General features: G+C 41.1%; 1 protein-coding gene across 1 annotated transcript in view; it reads left to right on the top strand.

Annotated features, from left to right (window-relative positions):
- The window catches only part of FAM114A1 (family with sequence similarity 114, member A1), a 68,313-nt gene extending 58,325 nt beyond the window's left edge, over positions 1-9,988 (top strand). The window contains exons 10-14 of the mRNA XM_012644515.1: positions 98-259; positions 1,095-1,234; positions 3,656-3,728; positions 7,829-7,882; positions 9,649-9,988. Coding sequence (XP_012499969.1) covers positions 98-259; positions 1,095-1,234; positions 3,656-3,728; positions 7,829-7,882; positions 9,649-9,750 — 531 coding nt within the window. The 3' untranslated portion in view covers positions 9,751-9,988. The remainder of the gene's footprint in view (positions 1-97; positions 260-1,094; positions 1,235-3,655; positions 3,729-7,828; positions 7,883-9,648) is intronic.
- The last annotated feature ends 13,592 nt before the right edge of the window (positions 9,989-23,580 follow it).

The following is a 23,580-nucleotide window of genomic DNA, read 5'->3' as shown; positions in this document are numbered from 1 at the left end:
GAGGGTTTAGAGACACTTGATTCTAGTCTTGGGATTGGAATTACTGAGTTTCCATGTTTGCACAATAAATGTGTTGCTTGGTTGGGGGCTTTTGCAGGCCATGAAAAAAGCTCATGACTGGGCGGAGGAGGATCAAACCACGGTGTCAGTAGATGTGGCAAAATACCCAGAGGAGGACACGAAGAAGGAAGAAAAAGAAGAGAAGCCTAAAGACCCTCAAGAAGACAAAAAGGAAGAAAAGAGAACTAAGACTGTAGAGGTAAATTTATTCTAGACTGTCCACTTACAGAACGGTAATATTATATTCATTTATTCGCAGCCCAATTTTAAGTGAGGAGAGGCCATTTCTTTTTTCATTTGTACCCTGTTCCATAATATAGAAATATAAGTAGGAATGTGATAAACACTAAAATTTCTCTATACCAAGACAATTCGTGGCTTAGTGCAGATTTTATAGCTTTTCTTCTTAGCTTTACAATTACAATTTAAAGGGAAGAAGATCTTTAAGAACATAGTTGATTTATCTTTAGGGTAGATTTCCATCGTATATGCAAATGTGTTACTATAAAATGTCTTTATGCCTTATAACTAATGAAGTAATTGAAGCTTTTTAAAAAAAATTTCATTGCTGCAGCTTTTATTCTGTAGTTTAATAAATTTATGTGTACATAATTTATACCCTGCCTGTGTTTAAAAAAGAAGTTTGCAATAACTTCATCTTACATTGAATTTTAATTGTAATGAAAGTTTTTTAAATTAGATCACTCTAAGGAAAAATGTCCATCGAGGTGTATTCATTCAGCCTCCCTTCCATGCACCTTCTTTGGCGCCTATCTGTTGTGTGCCCAGCGTAGCTCCAAGTGTTGGGGACACAGCTGTGAATGGGTTTGCCACATCCCTGGGGACCCGGAGGCACTTCCATTTTACACCATTCTACTTAGGAAAGTCTTAGCCATGCCCGTAATCTTTGGGTAAACTTTTCCATGTTATATTTGGGTTTTTAAAAAGAATTCTATCATTTTTAATATCACAGGGTTAAAAAAAAAAGCACCTTCTCAGGGACTCATTTTCTTCCTTGTGTTTTTTTATTTCAGGAAGTCTACGTGTTGTCCATCGAAAGTCTGGCGGAAGTGACGGCCCGCTGTATCGAGCAGCTTCACAAAGTGGCAGAGTTGATCCTTCATGGGCAAGAAGAGGAAAAACCAGCTCAGGACCAAGCAAAAGTTCTGATAAAGTAAATAGATGTTATTTTATTTCTGATAAATGCTACGTCTAATTCTTAATTTTCCAATTTTATATATTTATGTGCCACTGAGACACACACTCACACACAGATATCCTAGGCCACTAAAGATTCAGATTTCAAGTCTTCCATTATTTCATGGTCGTCTTAAGAAATAAGGGCTCCTTTAACAAATGCATTATGTTAACAGGAATAAGAAGAATTAACTAGGAATTATTTATGAAGAGATTAAAGGGAAGACACGCTAAATCATTCAGAGCCACAAAAGTGTTTATTTTAATAGATCAAAGTCTTGGAAGCACAGACTTGCAAGGATAATTACATTTTCAACTCACCACATGAATAGAAAGGAAACGCTGATACAGCTTCCCAGCCAGCTCCACAGAAACAGACAGACACACTGCACTGTTCGTAGGGACTGACACTAGCTCAGTGTCTGAGCCCTGGTCGTGACGGTCCCTAAATTTAAGCCAGTTCACTGCGGACTGCACCTGTGTGCATGGGTGGTGTCATTTATTATGTTCTTCAATAAATAGTAGCCATTTATTAGTTTATTGAGTGAAATAAAAATATATAAATGTAACATATATGTATATGAGATCTAGGGAATACTTATACATGAAAATAGTTGGTATGGAGCTGAAGAATAAGCTCTTAACTTTTATTTACATGACTATATATTATAATATAGAAAATTAGCACAGGTCCAAGTACCCTCTTGTTATTATACAGACACAGGAGCCAAAATCAGAGCCCTCTGAAAATATATGGGGACACACACACACACACACACACGCGCGCGCGCGCGCGCGTCTCAGCACACTCATTCACTTTGCTAGCTAACTAGTCTTTGCTTATTACCACATGTGGCATTGTAGGTTGGGGAGTAAGTTTTTAGTGGAAGGACCTTTGAAAAGGTCAGTATTAGTGTCTTTGTACTGGTGGCATTTTTCCTCACTTGTAAAGATTGGTAATTTCACCTAGATTTGCATATCTAAGCATATAAAAATCAAATATAAGAACCACATAATACCTCCCTAAACATTCCGAGAAAGAATACGTACTCACCTTAACATATAGAAGGAAGAAGAAAGGGCAAAATAGGAAAAGTTTAAAATACTGAGGACAATATCTAGGCACTATTTTATCTCAGCAGTACTGATTTGAAAGGGGAAGGTTGGAGTTCAGAAGTCCCTGAGTTTGGATAGGAAAAGGTAGGGTAGGATAGGGTAGGAGAGGAGGACCTTACTCTTAGCTCCTTTCTGTCCCAACCTTACCAAGCTGCACCAAGCCCTCGATTGGTCTGTGCAATAGGTGCCTCCCCACCCACCTGCCCAAGAGCATAGACAGGATGGCTCTGGGCTATCCTGGCCTTGCTCTCAAGCCTTTCTGCAGACAAGTTTTGGATGGATGGATGGATGGATGGATGGATATAGCTCGTCAAACTTAAGTACGTAGGTTAGATAGGCCCCTACTTGTCAAAACAAAACTTACCTCTACTGACTTTACTGTATCTTCTAACAATTAAGATTCTTAACTTGGGGTTATTGTTTTTCCAATAGCATTTTAATCACTTTTTATAAAAGTTACATATACTAATTGTTAGAAAAATATCAGACAGTACCCACATTATTAGGTTATTAGATTGTTTTCAGTTTTTGTCATCCATAATATTAGGATAAATATTGTTTTGGTTAAATATTTGTGTCCACCTTGCATTGTTTTCTTGGTGTAAAGTCCTACAAATGCAATGGCTAGATTAAACTTGGAATTTTGATATAATTCATAAAAACATATCCTACAAGGTCTCTATTTTGAGGCATCTAATAAAGACGTAATCAAAATATCAAGAGACGCCTGAGTTTGAATCCTACTCTACTGCTCACCGCTGCATGTCCTCAGCAGGCTGCTTAACCTTAAATGTCAGTTTTTTCATCTATGTATATGAATAATAGGAACATTAATGTAACCCATAAGGCCACTATGAGTATTAAAAATGATTAGGCATCCAAAAGTACTGAACATAGTGCCCCAATAAATATTCATTATTATTTTAAAATGACCAAGAAGCTGGAGAGAAGCCACCTGGCGAGAGTTTGTACCTCTATACGTGTGGAGCTCCAGCCTGGCATTTTCCTGCACTTGATTTTGATTCCAAAAAGAGGTCAAGTGAGTTAGATGATTATTCTGTAATTAAGCACGGAGAGAAAACCAGGATTAGATTAAACCATGATTGTGAGTCATGGAAGATCATTGAGGAAAACTGTCTGACTGCCCGTTTCTGTATAATGGCATCTTCAGGCGCATCTGCCGTTCTTTTAAACGTAATGCTGTGTTAGTATCAGCAATTGTCAAACAGCTAAATTATTTTACCTCATTGAAAACCCCCAAACCTCTTCTTTCTTATTTCAGATTAACTACTGCAATGTGCAATGAAGTGGCCTCCTTATCAAAGAAGTTTACGAATTCTTTAACCACTGTTGGGGTAAGATTACAATATTGATTTTTTTTTCCACCTTTTTTAAGGGAAGTAGATCTGCAAGGGGCTTTGAGGAAACGTGTAGCACCTTCTTTAGTAGCTCCGCAGAACAGAAGCCGCACTGGGCTGTAGCTGAAGCCAGACCAGGAGCGCCTCCCAGCTGCGCAGGGCCCTCCTCCGACGGGTCTGCCCTGCGGCCGCAGCCTCAGCCATGCGCACTGTGGGGCGAGTTTTCCAACCTCCACGGGCCTCATTTTCTTTATTTTTTTTAAGTGTCAGATGAAGGTTCCTTCCATTACAGATAGATGCCTATATCTGTCATGCATGTAATTCAGGAATCTTTATGAAAATAATGAATTTTGAATATTTTCAGTCACTGTTGCCCTCAGAGCGTATTTTATAAGCCATAGAAGAAGTTTCTTGGTTTTATTGTCACACTTCAACTTTAATCGAAGAAACATGTTACCAATTGGCTTAAGTGTTTCTATTCTCAGGGTAACAACTCTGAAAGGCTCAGCGTTCATGGGGAGGTGTGGCTTCTAGCTGTTTTCTTTGGAAATCAGCTTAGTGGTGCCAGAGAAGACAAGTGGAAAATAGTCCCTTTTGACCTTCCTACTTTTTCTTTTTTTCTTTCTTTTTTTTTCTTTTACTTTTATTTCAGCATATTGTGGGCGTACAGATGTTTAGGTTACGTATGTTGCCCTTGGTCCCCCCCGCCAAGTCCGTGTTTCAAATATGTCCATCCTTCGGGTGGTGCGCATTGCACTCCTTGTGTATACAAATACCCGTCCCCTCCTCCCTCCTCCCCCCCCCCCCCCTCTCCCCTGCCCAACATCCAATAGATGTTATTCTTATATGTGCATTTATGTGTTGATTAGTTAATACCAATTTGATGGTGAGTACAAATGGATACCTTCCTACTTTTTCTTTTAAAGCCCTCGATGTAAGTTCTGATGATTCTTTCCATGAGAAACAGCAGGTTTACTTCCTGTTTTAGCTAGGGTGTTTTTTTGGTTGCAAGTGTGTTCATTTCCTAGGGCTGTCGTAAGGAAGCACCACACCTGCGTGGCTTAGACAGCAGAGGTTTACTCTCTCACAGTTCTGGAAACTAGGCGTCTGAAACCAAGGCGCTGGCAGGGCCGCGCGCCCTCCGCGCCTCTGGAGCGGATGCTCCTTCCCTGCCTCTTCCCGCTCGCGGTGGCCCCAGCTGCCTTGGCTGTGGCTGCGAAGCTCCAGTCTGCCTCTGCGTCCTCACGTCCTCTCCTTCCCCGTGTGTCTGTGTCCGCACTTCCCTCTTCTTCCAAGGCCCAGTCCTGCTGCGTCTCGGCCCGACCAGGGGACCGCATCCTAACGCAGCAGCCCTAGCTCCAGATCAGGTCACAGGCCGCGGGACTGGAGGTTGGGACTTTAGTGTGTGTGACTGAGGGGAGCACAATCCAGCCCGTAACAGGATGCAACAGAAACAAGTCCCAAATAATTTAAAGAGAAAAGGAGCTTTACGAAAGGCAGAGGAGGAACGCGAGCGGCTGTGGGGACCAGCACCACAGCGCATGCGCCCTCCGTCTGACGTGTCGCCAAGGATGTGACTCAGCGGCGGCAGGTGCGGCCCGTGTCCATTCAAACTCCTGGCTCCCGGGTGGGGGCTTTGAGAAGCTCATCGGCATGGGTCAGACGTCCACCTTGGTATCCCTCGGCAGCAGCGAGGGACAGGGCCACATCTTGCAGAGCCACCTGGCTGCTGGGCTGCACCCCTGCCCCCCTCAGGCCAAGAGCTGTTCTCAAAAGAAATGAGAAATGATCATGGGCCTGGCTGTCACCCCAAAAGATGTCTGTCCCCCACACTTCTGTAAGCGACTCAGTTAGTAAGGGGTAAGGTACATACCACCTGTTCTGCTGTCATAAAATCTGGTTTGCTTCTCCTGTTTTGTAAAACAGCAGCTTTCGTGGTTGTCTGGTTAGGCCCCGGCTGCGCTGGGTAGGAGTAGAGTGCGGCGGGGGCGGGCGCGCGGATATGGCAGTCTGGATAAAATGCACTTGGCTGTTCCGCGTTGTCTGAGTTACCTGATGCCCAGACTGGTGAAAATGCTAGATTTGCAGAGAGGTGTGAGGTCTTTGTCAGGATAGCCGTGGCAACCCGGGTTCCCAAGGCTCTGTTGTACCTTCCTGTCACTCTGGCCACAGTTTACAAGATGAAGAAACTGAGGCCCAGAGGGGTGAATTGATCCATCGAGGCCTCTCAATTGATTTCCCAGCTCGCAGTGGCTGCCTGTCAGACACATCAGACGGATGGCCAACTGTCCGGGTCTCTGTGGTTGTCTGAGGTTGAGGGTGTGTGCGTCTGCATGCGTGTCTGTGCGTGTGTATTTGTGTGTGTTATGTTTGATTCATGCTACACATTTATCTGTATTAGCGCATAATATTCATGGTATTGCTTTCCATTCCTTTTAACGTGTATCACATTCCAGCACAGTGCTTCTCAAACCTCAGTGTGCAAGCAAATCACCTGGAAATCTTGGTAAAACGCAGATTCTTAGTCAGTCGGTCTGGGATGAGGACTGAGATTTGGCATTTCCAATGAGTTCTCAGGTAATGACAATGCCCACATCCACAGCCCACAACTTACGTGGCAAGGCTCTGGCAGATGGATGTGCACTTGAACTTATACATGTACGTGTACACACACGTGTACAAATGTTTGCATGCGCAAAATCAAGAACACACGGTTATCACTTTGGAGAAGAAAAAGCTGAATTTAAAATAGAGTTTACTGAAATGCCATCTTACCACAACAATGCCTCTGATGTTGCGCTGCGATGAATCATTTACATCGTCGTCGTTTCTGTTCTCTAAAACGGCCATTATTCATAACTTGAAGTTAATGAGTGTATATTGCTCTCCAGACCCCATTTAAATTGCTTGCACATCTCATTGATCTGAAAACCAATGTCATTTTATTGCCCTCATTTTGATTATATTTTAGAAGTTTATTGATAATCAAATAAACATGAAAGCAAATACTGTAATGGATTTTGCGGTTACTTACTAAAATGGATTTTAAAGAGTTTTTTCCCAAGACTCCATTATGGTTTCCCCATTAAGACATCCCTTCACCCTCAGTAGAGTAATGCCAATGAAAGTGGGCTGCTCTGGGAAGATATTTTTAATTTACATATTTTTGCTTACAATAAACTCTTCCAGGTAAAGAGAAACCAACCTAATAAGATTGCCCTCTCTCTCCAATCCCTGTAATCATTTGTGGTCTAAGAGTAGATTGAGCATTTTTAGATAGAGAAGACTCTTGATTGGTAGGCCAATACCATAAATAAGGGTAATGATACTAACACTAGCCTTCAGTTTTTAAGTACCTACTTTATACCAGGTTCTGTGCTCCATGCTTTACGTATATTTGTGTTTTTCAAATTTGGATCTGCAGACCTGTTCGTGAGTTATATTTAAGAATGTTTTAAATTTGCTGCTCTTCTAGAAGATTCCTTATGACCAAGTATCCCTGTTTACATTTAAAAGAAGAAAGAAAAAAAGACTAAACCAGGGCTTGGACTAGGTTAGATGAGTGAGGGATTTAACTCACCTGCAAAATTGAAAGGAGCGCAAAAAAGAAAAAGAAAAAAATCTCGGTAATCTAGATAGATATTTTAAAGCAATATTTTAAAAAAATTAAAATGCAAAAAAAAGGATCGATGAAATATCAAAATTTTAAGACAGGATCCAACCCCACACTTGTGCAACTCATCCTCACTGCCCTCACCCTAATCTTAGACTTGCTGCAAACTTTAAATAGTTTAAAAGATCTGAAATTTGTAGCTGTGTGAACTCAAACAAGTTACCTGACCTTCCTGAACCCTATTTTCTTCTCTTTAATTTGGAGTTATCATGGTATCTAACTACCTCCTAAGATTTCGGTAGAAATTAAATGAGACCATAGAGGCGAAACACCAAATACAAAGCCTAGTCTATAGTAAGCATTCCTCTTCTCCTCCTCTTCCTCTCTAAGAGATCCCTCAACAGAGCCAGCCTGTTACACTCTACGTGGCCAGCCTTGCAGTATGAGCACCTAATCTGTCAATTTCGTACTTTTGATTCCACAGAGTGACAAGAAGGCCGAGGTCCTTAATCCCATGATCGATAGTGTATTGTTAGAGGTAAGTGGCCCCCAGAGAGAAAGTACTTGTGAATCAAAGCAAATGTTAGAGCTACTTTTTATTTTTGTCCTTCTCCCAGGCAGCAAGTGTTATTGCAATTGTAAATCTTATCATCAACAGTTTTTTTTTTTTCTTTTTGAGTACATTTATGTAGCTCAACCAGCTGTAAACCCTCTGGTGAAGCAACAATACCTAATTTTCAAGAATTCCTGATTATAAAAAGAAACGCTAAGCTTGCATGTTATTTCTGCCACTGTTCCCTCCAGCAGAAGCAGATTTCTGCCAAGTTTGACACTAGATGTAACACTATGATTATTGGCTGCAATGAGGGATTATTGTTCAGCGGTGATTTTCATCAAAATGAGTACTCCATCCCCTCATTCACAATAACCTTTGGTTTAGCTGGGTCCAACCACTAGGCTGGCAAAAATGACAAGTAGAGTGTTTAGCCTTTGCCCATTCAGTGACAAGGGGCACCATCCTCTATGACCGTTTATTCTGTGGCCTGCCCACTCACCAGGACTTTGTGGCATCAGTTGCGTAGAATTGAAGCTGCCTCGACACTGCTGTAGCTTTTCCAGAAACACTGATGTAAGAGAAGAAAAGAGGCCCAGGAGGCCCTCTCATGCTTGCAGCATAGGCACTATATTCTACCTGTGGAGAATGGGTGGACAATTGGTGGAGCAAAGTCTTCCATAAAGGGCCAAACTTTAAGAAACTGGCACATCTGTAGCCACAGGACACCCCACTGAAGCCACAATGTGTTAACAAGCTAAGTTTGAACATGGGCGATGCATACGCAGTTTTTCGCTTTATGAAGTAGCTATCAGTTGCAAAATTTGAAAATTACATAACTTTAAGATGGCTACCTATATATTTATAGCAAATGTTTTAGGAAATTGTACCTTACTGTTAAGGAAAACTATCAAGGTACAAAAATAGCAAAGCGGTGGCACTGAGTGTTACTGTTTAGGATGCAGCTATACAGTGAGATGGAGTCCATCAGAAAGGACAGAAGCTACAGGGCAGGTCCTAGAGGGACAGACACAGCTAAGCAGAAACCCTGAAAGGCAAAGGCAGAATATGGCACAAGGAAATCTCTGCCCTGGCCACCCAGAAGTCATTAGCAGATTAATTTGCCATGTCAGTCATGAGAATATTAGATCAAGTGTTTTTTCATTTTCCCAGTGGAAGTTTTCACATGTTTTCGATACCCTACCCTTTAATGGCCTCTCTAATACTGTTTGTCAGTGCGCCACACACTAACAAACTAGTGAATAGTGCTATCAGATGCACAAACTAAGCACAGGAGGATGACAGTATTCGATGATTTGTCATGATTGTCAGATATTATTGGTAACTACCCAATAATATCTCCAGTTAGCTTTATATAGACCACTCTTGTTTATTTATCTGTAGGGTAGGACAGACTGACCTCCTTCATACTGTGCTTTTGTGTTGTTTCAGGGCAGCAGGGTTGATCTGGGGGAAGGACAGATGAGACTGAACATACTGGGCGATGAATAGACACACACTGATGTCTGTCCCTCACCTCGAGTGAGTTCTTCTCTGTCAGTGTAGCTAACTAAGAGCTGGGCACGCTCCATCCAAGAAAATGTGTTCACACTGGCTTTAACCACCAATATTACAAGAAAAATATAATCCAATATTGGGGGGTTTGAGGAGAGGGAACATTATCAAATTAGGAGAATTGTCAAGATTAAACTTTGAAAATAACCCTTCAACCTCATTTTTCCCGGTCCCAGGGCTGCAATAGCAGGACGTACGTACAGGACGCCCTCCAACTGCTGCTGCCCGTTCTGCAGGTTTCGCACATCCAGACCAGCTGTTTGGAAGCACAGCCCTGACGCAGCCAGACTCCATGGAGCCGAAGGAAACAGCAGACCACATTACTTCCTAAGCGGATGTTTTCTATACAGCTGGCCACAGACACCCATTTGAGGACACTACAGGCAATTTTGCACAGACAGTACTGAGAATGCAAGTTTAAAGAGAGTTGTCATTTCTCTTAATGTATTTGGTTGTTTTGACAAATAATTATGTTTTCTTTATGTTAATTTAAACTTACATGGCTTATATTGAAAATTTCCTTTAGTCTGAAATTCATTCACAAATATTCATGTCCACTTTCCTGGTCAAGCATGCTATATTTAAAAATTCATGGGCAGACCCTAGGTTTTTTTTGATCCTTTAAATTTCTACCTTTAAATGTCCCATTCTTATAGTGTTACTTTAAATCAATTCTTATATTGAACTTTTGTTACATAAATGTCATCGGCAAAAATAGCACTGCTTATAGATTTTACCAATTATGGTAAAAGAGGAACATAAGTATCTTTTTATAATCATTCATTCTTACAAAAGCATTTATTGAATACCTACTGTGAGCTCACAATAAAGGAGCATGGTCTCACTCCAGTAAGACAGATATCAGGGTTTACCATGATTCTTAAAATGCTTAAAAATACTAACAAATTTTTGAAAACTTAAAAAATTTTAAAAACAGGGTACATCAGTTGTTTACCTTTCACTTGATTATATTTTCCCACACTCCCTGAACTCTTTTATCCCAAACTTCATATTTGGGGTGACGATATGTATGAAAAGGGGTATTGAAGAGTATTTGGTTTACAATTGACTTCTTCTGATCATAAGCACATGATGGCAGAATCACCAAGCTTGGAAGTATTTGTCCCAGGAAGGAGTCGTATATGCAAAGCGACCCCCCAAATGCTGGAGGAACAGAGAGAACAAAGAGTAAGGCAGACAAATCCAGTTTGTTGCCATAGGATGATTTATTAGGGGGACTTTCGGACAGAAGCATGGTCTTGGGTGGCCACAAGACAGGTAGCTCTCCGCACCGCAACCCCCCAGTCCCAGGGCTTATATTTTCGGGGAAAAAAGCGCTCCGGAAGGAATGTGGAGGTGGCTGCGAGAACGCTGTGGCGTCACAGCTGAAGGTTCTGCAGCAGCGTCAGCGGTCGTTTTAGAGGAAAGGCGAGACGTCTAGTGAATGGGTGTTCCTATATAAAGAGTAATGCATCAGCTAGACATTTTGGAGGCGTTCCCAGATTCGAGGTTAGCCAGGCGGATTAGCATTTAAAAGAATACAGTCACTCTTGTCCCCACAGTAGTCAAATAGAAAACTAAAGGGGTTTATTCAACACAGTAGAATCCCAGGACTGCATTTTAAAATCCACCACGCAGGCTACACTTGCCGCTGGCAAATACCATCACTGCCTCTAAAGCCAGGAAACGCTGGCGTGTCCGACCGGCGGGCGCGCTGACCCGCGGGAGCCGGCGGCGAGGGGCGTGGCCGGAGGGCGGGGCTTCGGCGCCGCGGGCATGGCGGCGGGCCAGGGCGACCCCGTTCCAGAACCGCGACGCCCCGGGCAGTGGCGCAGGCCGTCTTGCCCGGTAGCTCTCTCCGGGGCAAATGAAGCTTGCAGTTTTGCAGGAGTGAAAGGCTCCTGTTCATATTTGCTTTTATTCCCCTGATAGAAGAAACGGCCTTTGCTCCATACAGGCAAGGCAGGGCCATTTTCGTGTCACCCTGCGTCTTATCAGCTTTGTCTGGGTCCTGTATTTTATTTGTGTATCTCCTGAAACAGCCATGGAAACATAAGAACAATTTATTTACAATCTAGAAAATAATTCTCTGAGGAATCAATTAAAGATTTTTTTCCTTTTCGAATGCCTGAAACGTTTCTCTTATTAATTCCAGAGAATGATTAACTGATGAAAATGTTGTATTTACCTCTTCATAAATTTTAGACTTTTTAATGTATAGAGCAGAGGAAATGATCTAGATTTACAATTTCTTCACTTCAGGTTTTCTTTGTAGCATCAGATTAGTTTCGACATTAACTGAAAATGTAAAAGAGAAACAAATATTTTCTCCAAGGAGCTAAATTTCCAAACTTAGACTTTTTGCCTAACTCCACCCATTTAGTACATAGCAAAAATTTTAATCATAAAATAAAATGGAAATCTTTAAAAGAATAAGAAGGATAATTATTCAAAAAGAAGTGGTTGGCATTATTGACGTTGCATTTATCTCTTCGTGGCAGGATGTCGAAGGTTGCCAGGTGGAGACACAGGCTGAGAGATGACTCCTTGGGCCTAGTTCCATGGTCTGTGAATGACATTCTTTAAGAAAGAGTAATAACTTGAAATATATCCACCCTCTAGAATTTCTTTCAATACTGTTTTTCACCATCACTTTTAAATGATGTAATTGCTTCTTTGCTTTGCTTTAAAACCTGGCAAACAGAGGATCCAGGTCTGGGCAAATGTCAGTCAGTTACTGAGTGAATGATTTAACAGGCTTCCCTTGGAAGTGTTGCATTCCTTCAATAATCCTTTACCTAAATTGGATTCATTTCACTCCGTGCAATTACCCTGAACAAGCGTGCCAGTCTTTCTCTTACATCAAGTGCAAAGCAAGTTCCAGGCTAAATAATGAATGTCCTGTGCCTTATTGAATAAAACGCATCAAAAGCAGATCTCACATTCTAAGTAAAATGCTTTCAAGAAAAATTGCTATCAGGTATTGACACATACAGATCTAAAGGGCAAAATCGAGTCCCAAATCATACAGCACGGGCGTAGCTTTCACATGCTGTCCCACTGAGAAGACGGGCTCTGTTTCCTACGGCTCCCACGCTGGGCTGCACGTCGAGCTCAGAGTTAAAGGAGTGGTGTGACGACAAACTGCGGCTGTGGCAGGGGCCTGCGAGGATGTACAGTTCCCCCAGCTAAGGGACTGTGGACCTCAGCTGCAGAGCTCCAAGGGTTGAAGGAAGTCCAGAAGAGAGGCCTGAACATAGAAGTGAGAGCGTTTCCTTGTACTTTGTAGAAATCAGCTGCCCAAAAGTGCTCAAAGATCTGGAAGGTCACCTTCTGCACAGGCAGGCCACGCTGTGCTTACGTCAGCAACAAAGGCCGACGGATTTCAACCATAGCCATCCCGAAGTCCAGGATATAACATCTCAGGGAAGCAATAAACATTTTATTTCTCTTTCTTCCTAAACACTGTGTGTGTGTGGGGGGGGGGCGTTGTGTGTGTATGTGTGTGTGTGCGCGTCCATGTGTGCTGAACAGATGGGGTTGATCACAACATATAACTTCAAATGGTATTTAATTTTATAAAAGCAATTATCCTTCAGTGTCAAGCTAGTTTTTTGTATAATGTAAAAACTATCCTTTGATCTTCCTCTTGAGCATGCCCTACATTCTGATATTCAGATCCAGGCTTCTGTTTGGTTTCTTAAATTACCATGTTTATAAAGGCACATCAAAGAGATCATACTGAGAATCTGTCTCAGAACTGCAGTTCTGCTCTGGTTTTGTAGATGATGAGGATTCGTGATAGCATAGGAGTGGATTCAGACCAGCCATTCTTCACATAAAAGAAAAAACTCATGTGGTTAAGCATGTGTTTTATTTTTCTAGGTATCACTTAGGCAGGTTTATGTTCATTTTCTATGTATTCGTCCATATGAGATGCTCCCCTAGAATATCTGCTATTAAACAAATTTGAGGAAAGTTCTACTCATTTTTTTTCTTAGACCCTAAAAATAATCTGAGTTATTCTACCCTTTGAACATTTTACCTTTAGTAATGATTGAATTAGTACACCCCAGACAGTAAGAAATGTACGGTGGTGTTTCTGCTATTTCTGGTGTCCAGGGTCATCATAGACTGGGATAGATGCTGATTATGGAGGGTCAGAATTTTGTGTTCTGATTTAAACTACATTTATCTTTGTCTAGATCAGAGAGGATTTTTCTCTGCATGAGCTGTCAGCCACAAAGCAATAGGGTTATGTCAGCCTGTGGTCACTGCTGACTCTCTTGACAGGCCTGTCTCTTCTACTAGTCTCAAAGGAATTCTATATTGCAAAAGAATAATATGTATATTTCTTAAGTGCCTTCACTGAGTGCAGAAGATTCGGGCAATTCAGAGATGTTCTATCTTCCTGCCCTGGATTTCACACTAGGCTTGCAAGCTGCCATTTGGAGGAAAAAGCCAGCATAGAAGCCAAGGCCAGATGGATGAAACCTTGGCAAAAAACAAAGCTGAGCTTCTGCCTTTGAGTCTCTGCCATCTTTATCCTTTTTCTCTCTCAGAGTTTTTTTTGTTTTTTTTTTTTTTTTGACAATCACCAAGTACCTGACTTCCAGGATCAGCCTTTAAAATCCTGTCCCTCATTTCCATATCTCTCCGTATCCCTTCTCTTTCTCCACTCTCCTTTCCCCATGTGCCAGAAAACAATCTGTACAAAAGATTTCAATCACAATCATTAATATGCATTTACTATATGCTAGGCATCGTGTTGAGTAGTTCATTTGCATCATCTCATTTAATCTCCATCATCACCCTATTGCGTAGATATTATTACAATCTCCACGTACAAATGAGAACATTGAGACCCAGAGATGTTATATAACTCGTCCAGATTTACACAACCAGTAAAACAGAGCCAGGATTCAAACCTGGGTCAGTTTAACCTGACTACCTAGCATTTTTAACTTTTAAGACTTTTTAAGACAGGCTTCCCAACAAAACAGAAATGTAACATGTTATTTTTAGAACCATCTGAACGCTCAGATTTATATGTTTAGCTCTCTTTGAGCTGTGAGGTAGATCTGTAGCTGAAAGATGTTGTCAGCTTTGGTTGTTTCCATGCAACTGAGAACAAACTGAGACGAAAGAGACACAGAATGAAGCCACGTGAGGTTGGTTGGCCGCTGGGTGGTTCTCACCGCTCGCCTCTCGTCATTTCCCCGACGCTCACGTCAAGCAGCCTCCCGGTCATTGTCTGCACAGCATCTTGTGTCACAAGTGCCTTTGATATCACTGCGACGTCTCCATTTCCTCCTCCCTTTCCCTTCTCTGGTGTCAGGGAAGCCCGTTGCAAATCACCACCATTCCTGAAAATCCTTAACCCTCTACTGCCTTCCTGGAGCATGGGTTGTTTTTTTTTAATGCTTTCCCTTCCTTGAAGATTGACTTGTTTAGACAGCCTTTAAGCTGAATCATCAGTTCCAAGTCCTATGAGATACTGATTAGTGTTTTAAAGAAGTATTGAATAATGCCTTCTTGCCCCTGAATTTGGTGCTGTTCCCTGTTAAGCCCAGGAAATGATGATCCCATGGTGGTCGTGACAGTGATGATGAGGATGATGGCACAGTTATTGATTGAGTATGTACTGTGTATGCTTCAGACATATAGTACAAGCATTTTATATCTATGATCTCATGTAATCCTCCGTATCAACTTTATGAGATAGCTACTATTGCTATCATACCCATTTTACAGATGAGAACTGAAGCTCAGAGAGACTAAATAATCTGCCTAGGATTATCCAACTAATATTACTAAGTAGAAGAGCTGGGATTTACATCTAGGCAATATATAAAATGCTAGACAGAGCCCACGGAAGAGCAGATATTTGGTCATAAGAAAGAAAAGTTGCTCCTTTTTCCTTGGGCTGAGTTCCCCTCTTCCAGCTGATACCTGGGCTCCCCTCTCTCTATCCTGTGGCCTCAAGCAGAGACAAATTTCTTCACAAATCTCCCAGTCAGAAGGCTAACCACATTTTTCCTTCGGGTTCCTCTGTTCCCAGGAGAGAGTGAGTAGCCCATATGCCCCATTCTCTCTCATGTTATAAACCTTATATGTAGAGTCATTCATTTCTTACTGAAAACTAGGATTGCCTTTGACACTTCTGCAGGAAAGTTCTAGTCTACTATCTTTGGGGACTGCTAGGAAGTGATAAAGGACAAGAACCAAGTGATGAAATGCAGGACAGAAAACTCCGGCCATTTCTCGGTGGGAAAATATCATTCGGTCCCAGAGAGCATCTTGTGGATGCTTTTCTCCCACACACCTTGCGGCTCCTCCCCCACTTCTTTCAGGGCTTTGTTCAAAAGCTACTTTTTGAATAAAGCACTTTTCCCTGCTTCATTTGTTTTTCTCTTTAGGAAGTATCAGCGACATCCTTTGTATCTTACCTGTTTGTCTATTATCCGCCTTGCACGAGCATGAGCATGTAGTTTCCCTTAGAGCAGAGATTTTTCTCTGTTTTGTTTGTTACCGTATTCCCAGCACCCAAAGCAGTGCTTGGCACATAGTAAATGCTCAATAATTATTTGTCACATGAATAAATAGGTCAAAGTCTTCAGTGTACAGCCTGTAAGTGTTGACTGAGATGGTGGAAGCAGCCATTATCATTATAGGGTAATTGATGGGAAATGTCTGGTTGAGTTAAATCACAAATGTTATGAAGTAATTATGTCCATTTTAATGGTATTTTGTATTGTAGTGTAAATGGGTATGATTTGGAAGGTTAGAAATGCATAAATGTTTTTCCATTAACATGAATAAAATTTACATTTTTTATTTTGAAGAATTCACTCAAGACTCTTCAAGGTAGGGTGGACTACAGTGAAAAATCAAAACCCCTCAGTAAGTTAACTCTGGTGCACCAATAGCCTGGATTATGCAACAGTAAAAAAGAATAAAAAGAATGGAATAGATCCCTGTCAAACAGCCCCAAGAAGTATTGCTGAATGAAAAAAGAATCTGTAGTATGATTTGTATCTAAAATAACACGAGTGAAAACACACAAAAATACTACAAACACACACCCACACCCCTAGAAGATCTGGAAGGATACACAGAAAACTATTAAGGGTGCTTGTAAGCAGAGGTGGAAGGGGGTGTTATATGTGGGGCAAAATGTCAGAATTTGATACAACGATCAAAGGGTACTTCAGTGTTTTTTGTAATATTTAAATTTTTTATAATGAAAATGTATTAATGGATGACTTATGTAACTGGATTTTAAAAAATCAAAACAATAAGCAAAAGAAATTGCTTCTCATCAGGGAGATAAGAGGCTAGGGCCCTGCCAGAGATAGAAAGCATAAAATACACAGATTATTCTTCAATAGAAGAGCCAGAAGTATCAGTGAGAGTGTCTAAATGATTCGAATTTCTTTGCCATCGATGTTTCTATAAGTTTCTAAGACAAAGTTGATTATGCAAATCTCTCCTTGCTATCCTCAGAAAAGCCCAAACCAAGTATTCCAAATATATAATTTGTAAAGGTTGTGATGATGTAAACAGAAAAATTTGTCATTTCCACCTCATCGGAAAATGCCTCCAACTTCCTTAGCCAGACAGCGTCTCTAATCTTGCTACCAAACCTGAACAACTCTGGGATACGTAATGACTACAGAAGCAATTTCAGAAACTTCTGGAGAGAAACACCACACAAATGAATGGTTCTGTGATTCAGAGTTATTAGCTTGATGCCCAGATGCATATCATATTTGCAAGAGGCAGTTTACAATCTGCTCATCTTCACAAATGTAGCACAAGGGGATTTAAATTCCTGCGTTTGCAATGTCTGTCTCTCCCTCTCCAAATTTATGGTGAAATTGTAGACACCAATAATGTGTCAGGGTTGAATGAACTGAGGCCTCTGCTCTGCTCTCGCAGCTTCATTTCACTCACGGGAGAGTAATAAATGGGAAGCGAAGGTCTCAGCATGTAATGAATCTGAGTCCCAATGACCTTCCTGAACTGCAAAGTGGGTTTGTAATTTACTTGGCTTTGCCCAAGCCATTTGCTGCCTGTTTGGGGTGTAAAAGCATTTGGGCCGTTTTGGGGGCACAACTGTGCATTTTAAGCATTTCCTCAAATGACTCATGAAGGGTCGTAACTACCTGTTACCCCAGGTAAAATTTTTCATCCACGACAGTGGAAGACTCGCTTCCGACCTGCTCTGTCTGCGGCCTGGACGGCGGCGTGACTGAGTCCGCAGGAGTCTCGGTCCGTTCCGCAGCCCTCGGGACCACAACGTAGCCATTTTTTATAAGATATGAGTGTTACAAGCCAATGGCTGGCTTCATACATCCCTTTATTTTAAAACCACCTGGTCTCTGGCAAGGAGTGTAGAGTGAAGACTCACGTTTACTCAGGGAAGCCACGCACAAACTGGCATGTTTGCTTGCTGAACTGTGCCCGTCTGCCACTCGCCGGTCATCTCCGTCTGGGTTTGCTGCAAAGGCCGCAGTTGGTCAGTCACTGCTAGGGCGTCAGTACCAAATGGGAATAATGTACATCAAATGGTCTGAAGTTAGTAGGCTTAAAAAATGAAAGGCTCATTGATTTTTAAAGTTCTCCACGTATTGCATCCAAATTTTGCCTTTTTGCTTCTTTTAGTCATGTTTTTTTCATGCCAGAGCCAAAACTGAAATGAATCTCGAGATAAAGTAAAAGAGAACACCTATTGATTTTCATAAACCTATACTGTCCGTTCATTTAGTCAACTATCCACCACCCAGTCAGTCCACGGCATTTATTGCAACTGTTTTACACTCTCCTAAGTAAAATAGGGTTCAATTCGAAATTCACTTTGCACGTCTTTCATCCAAAATTGTATCTCAGCTTGAGCAAAGAAATCCAGTGGATGCATCCATGGCTTCGGCAGCCCCCCACCTATGTGCTGAGGGCAGCCACGTTTCTCTGCGGAGCCTAGACATCACTCCTGAATTCCAGCCTTATCGTGGACGTCCTACCAGACCTCTACACATCAGTGTTTGGATACCTCACTGAACCTAATCTAAACATGTCCAAATTGAATTCATCATCTATCCCCCTCTTCCTAAATTCTCTGTCTTAATTCGTTGTACGGTGGGACCTCTGCCAGAAGTCCAGCTACCACCCTAGCTTGTTGCTCTTTCTCACCTTCAACACCCAACCAGTTTCCAATCGCTGTCAATTACTCCTTCTTTTACGTCTTCCTCCGTCCCCTTGCCTTGGTTTTTCTTCACTTTCTTCTTGTTCTTCCTGCAAACTAGTGTGTTCCATACCAGCCTGGTCTCAGCACAGGTCTCAGTCCCCTTCCGATTCATCCATGACAGTAGTGTTGGCATCGTCTCATTCCTCTGATTAAAACCTTCACTGGCTCACCCCAGCAGATAGGAAAATGCCGAAACAAGGCCTTTTATAGACTGGTCTCTGCCTATTTTTTCAGGCACCTTTATCAATTCCTCCCACAAAACTCAAGTGTAAACCCCACAGAAATCCTTGTGGGTTATCTCTTGCACTGCCCTGTCGCCTCTATGTAGTGGCAATTTAACTCATGCTGCTGCTACCATGCATCAATTAGAGCCGCACTCCTAAAATCGGTGTGAGCATCATTAGCACAAATGAAATTGTGCTTTACTGGAATTTATCTTTGGAGTTTTAAAACTCTGGCTATAGCATCACCCCAAAAGAGTGGATGAAATTCCACAAGTCCTCCAGTGTCTCAATATTCTTACTGTGATGATTCAAGAACTGGTATTTGGAGAAAACTGGGAAGAAAACACAAAAGATTTTGCAGGGAAGTGTGTTTACTTTACCATTAATGCATTTATTTTCCTTTAACCATAGAGACTTAGTTTGTTATTGTGCACTGGAACTCTACAAGAGGAGGATTTAGGGAGCAGCTTTTCTCCAGGTTGAACAAGGAAACTGGTTCTGGAGCACCAATTAACATCTACCTATAGTGGTATTTCTCTGAATGCAATCCGGCTTCTCTGTATTCCAACAACCTTTGGTGTAATAAATCATTCTCTCAGCTGTGCAGTAGCATTTAAGGCCTGCCTGCTTAATCTTTAATTGATTAAGCAGCTACAAGCTCAAATTATATAGTGTAAAAAATACTGCAATAGATCACAGTATTGTCAATTTTCCCCTGCAGAACTTTGACATTTTCAAGCCTAACAAAGCCCACCTCTCTCTCTCTCTTCTCACATTAATTACTGCAATATCCTTGGAATAGAGAAGAGCATAGTTTTATTATTTGCAAAGAGAGCATACTTCTGTCTCCTGAATGTCAAGAGCCCATGCATGTGTACATGACGTGTGTGTGTGTGTGTGTGTGTGTGTGTGTGTGTGTGTGTTGGAGGACATGTAGACCTTGAATTTGGGCTTCATTTTCTATACACCAGTACCCAAGTGCCTTTCTACTCTGGTAAACTTATCCTTTAAGGATCCTTTAACTTATCCTTATCAGACATGTCTCCTCCTCCAGGAAGTCTTCCTTCACTTCTGTCTTCTACCTGGATTTAGATGCCCTTGTATGGGCTCCCACAGCACTCCATTCATTTAGTCAACACTTACTGGGTAATTCCTATGTCAGGTACCTGGCCCAGTACTGGGAATTCAGAGACAGACAAAACTAGTCCCTCAGGGAGTTAAGAGCCAGCCTACCGTTTTCCAGACTGCTGTAATTGTTTGGGTTAACCTGTCTCTGGTATCAGACTGCGCCTGGCATATGGTAGGTGTTATAGTAACAAATAAATGGATAAATATAAGACCTCCACTTCAGCAGTATTTTAATAATCAAAAGGGGGCTCATCCAGGGCTTTAATATATAATAACCTTCAACTAAATTTCACTGAAAAAGCTTCCAATAAGCTAGGTCTGGGTGCTGAGATGATGGGGGAGCTTCCACACTGCTCAACTACTGTGGCAGTGTTAAACAGGCAGGGAAGACGGAGTGTCTACATTGGCTTGTTCAGGGCACAGGTAGGCCAACCTGGGTCCCCAGGGAGGGGAGGCCTACATATACAGGGCTCACACAACTGGTTCCCAAGACAGGCAATAACCTCCTCTCTTCTTCTCTCACCTCCCTACTGCTCCTCCACTCCCATCCATTCCATCCCAACCAGCTGAGAGTCTCCAGAACACAGCCTGTGTGTTCTGTCTCTCATGAAACTGCCAACACTAAAACACGGCATTGAAAGAGGTTCTTTTGCTCATACTGAACTAATTATTCGATAAAAAGCAACGATTACTGAATCCTGAAGAATTTTTCTTCTAGTAGTAATCTAACTGTTATTTAGATAGCTGAAATAAAGTTGACAATTTTTGAATATGCTTTTTTTCCTACTGAACTTTTCACTCTGAATAAAGATTATTACAAGAAAAAAAAATCTTACTATGATGTAATCATTAAATGCTGTTGGTTTGTTTTGGCATGGTAGAACTCTGTATTGCTAGATCATTGAAAAAGAAAACCTACATTATCTGTTTGCCAAAATAAGAAGGCAATAGAGATGATTTCCTGTCTCTCTGCAGCAAATTTCAAGTAGAAAAAATGTGTTCTGAACTCACTAAGAGGAAACGGGACTTTTCAGGTACTCAGTACACAGCCTTTTTTTTTATCATTCCTTGGGCATTTTTGCATTATGTAATTAACATGTTTTTCATAAAACAAATTCTACTAGCTCTAAGGAAAGAAATACACAGCAACATTATAATAGCTGAGGACTTCAACACTCCACTGATAGAACTAGACAGATCATCAAGGCAGAAAATCAACAAAGAAACACTGGACTTAAATGGGACTCTAGAACAAATGGACCCAATTGACATTTACATTCTGCCCCAAAACTGCAGAACATACATTCTTCTCATTGCACCATGGGACATTTTCCAAGATAGGTCATGTGTTAGGCCATAAAACAAGTCTCAGCAAATTTAGAAAAATCAAAATCATACCATGTATTGAACAACAAAGTCAACACAAGCTTCCAAAAATCTCTGGGACACAGGAAAAGCAGTGCTAGGAGGGAAGATACTAGCCTTAAATGCCTACATCAAAAAGCCAGAAAGATCACAAATTAACAACACCTCAAGGCACTGGAAAAAAAAAGAACAAACCAAACCTAAAGCTAGCAGAAGAAAAGAAATAACAAAGATCAGAGCAGAACTAAATGAAATAAAAACCAAAAAAAACTACAAAGGATCAACAAAATGAAAATTTGATTCTTTTAAAAGATAAACAAAATCAATAGATCACTAGGTAGATTAACCAGAAATAGAAGAGAAAGGATTCAAATAAGCTCAATCAGAAATGAAAAAGGAGACATTACAACTGATAGCACAGAAATACAAAATATCTGTGATTACTATGGAAACTTCTGTGCAAACAAACTAGAAAATTTAGAGGAAATGGATACATTTTTTGGAAACACACAGCCTCCTAAGCTTGAATCAGGAAGAAATAGAAATCCTGAACAGACCAATAACAAGTAGCAAGATTAAAACAGTAATAAAAATTCTTTCAACAACAACAACAACAAAAAAACCCAGGACCAGACAGATTTACAGCCAAATTCTACCAGACCTACAAAGAAGAACTGGTACCTATCCTACTGAAACTGTTCCATATCATTGAGAAGGAGGAAATCCTCCCTAATTCGTTCGACAAAGCCAGTGTCACCCTGATACCAAAGCCAAGAAAGGACAAAACAAAAAAAGAAAACTACAGACCAATATCCCTCATGAATGTAGATGCAAATATCTTCAACTAAACACTAGCAAACTGAATCAAATAGCACATCAAAAAGGTAATTCACCATAATCAAGTGGGTTTCATCCCAGGGATGCAAGGATGGTTCAACATACACAAATCAATAAATGTGATTCATCACGTAAACAGAATTAAAAGAAAAAACCATATGATCATCTCAATAGATGCAAAAAAGCATTCAATAAAATCCAGCACCCCTCATGAAAAAAGCCCTCTACAAACTAGACATAGAAGGATCATACCTCAAAATAATAAGAACCATATATGACAAACTAACAGCCAACATCCTACAAAATGAGGAAAAGTTGAAATCATTCACCCCCAAGAACTGGAACAAGACAAGGATGCACACTGTCACCACTTCTATTCAACATAGCACTGGAAGTCCTGGCCACAGCAATCAGACAAGAGAGGGAAATAAAGGGTATCCAAATCAGGAAAGAGGAGATCAAACTATCTGTTTGCCAATGACATGATCTCACATCTAGAAAATCCTAAGACTTCACCAAAAGACTCCTTGAATTGATAAATTCAGCAAAGTCTCAGGTAAAAAAATTAATATACACAAATCAGTAGCATTTCTATATACTAATAACAGTCAAGCTGAGAGTCGAATCAAGAACTCAGGTTGGGCGTGGTGGGTCACACCTGTAATCCTAGCACTCTGGGAGGCAGAGGCGGGAGGATAGCTTGAGCTCAGGAGTTCAAGACCAGCCTGAGCAAGAGCGAGACCCCATCTCTACTAAAAATAGAAAAAATTAGCCAGGCATGGTGGTAGACACCTGTAGTCCCAGGTACTCAGGAGGCTGAGGCAGGAGGATCACTTGAGCTCAGGAGTTTGAGGTTGCTGTGAGCTAGGCTGACACCGTGGCACTCCCCTGGGCAACAGAGTGAGACTCTGTCTCAAAAATAAATAAATAAGAACTCAATACCATTTACAATGGCTGCAAAGAAAATAAATAAAATACCTAGGAATATACTTAACCAAGGATGTGAAAGATCTCTACAAAGAGAACTACAAAACACTGATGAAAGAAATCATAGATGACACAAACAAATGGAAAAACATCCCATGCTTATGGATTGGAAGAATCAACATTGTTAAAATGTCCATACTGCCCAAAGTGATTTACAGATTCAACACAATTCCCATCAAAATATCAGCATCATTTTTCACAGATGTAGAAAAAACAATCCTAAATTTCATATGGAACCCAAAATAGCCCAATTAGCCAAAGTGATTGTATGCAAAAAGAACAAATTTGGAGGCATCACATTACCTGAATTCAAATTATAC

This window comes from Propithecus coquereli, unplaced genomic scaffold (genome assembly GCF_000956105.1).
Source record: "Propithecus coquereli isolate 6110/MARCELLA unplaced genomic scaffold, Pcoq_1.0 Scaffold213, whole genome shotgun sequence".
Classification (NCBI taxonomy): domain Eukaryota; kingdom Metazoa; phylum Chordata; class Mammalia; order Primates; family Indriidae; genus Propithecus; species Propithecus coquereli.
The sequence above is the reverse complement of the archived record's forward strand: the minus strand, read 5'-3'. Positions and strand labels throughout refer to the sequence as shown.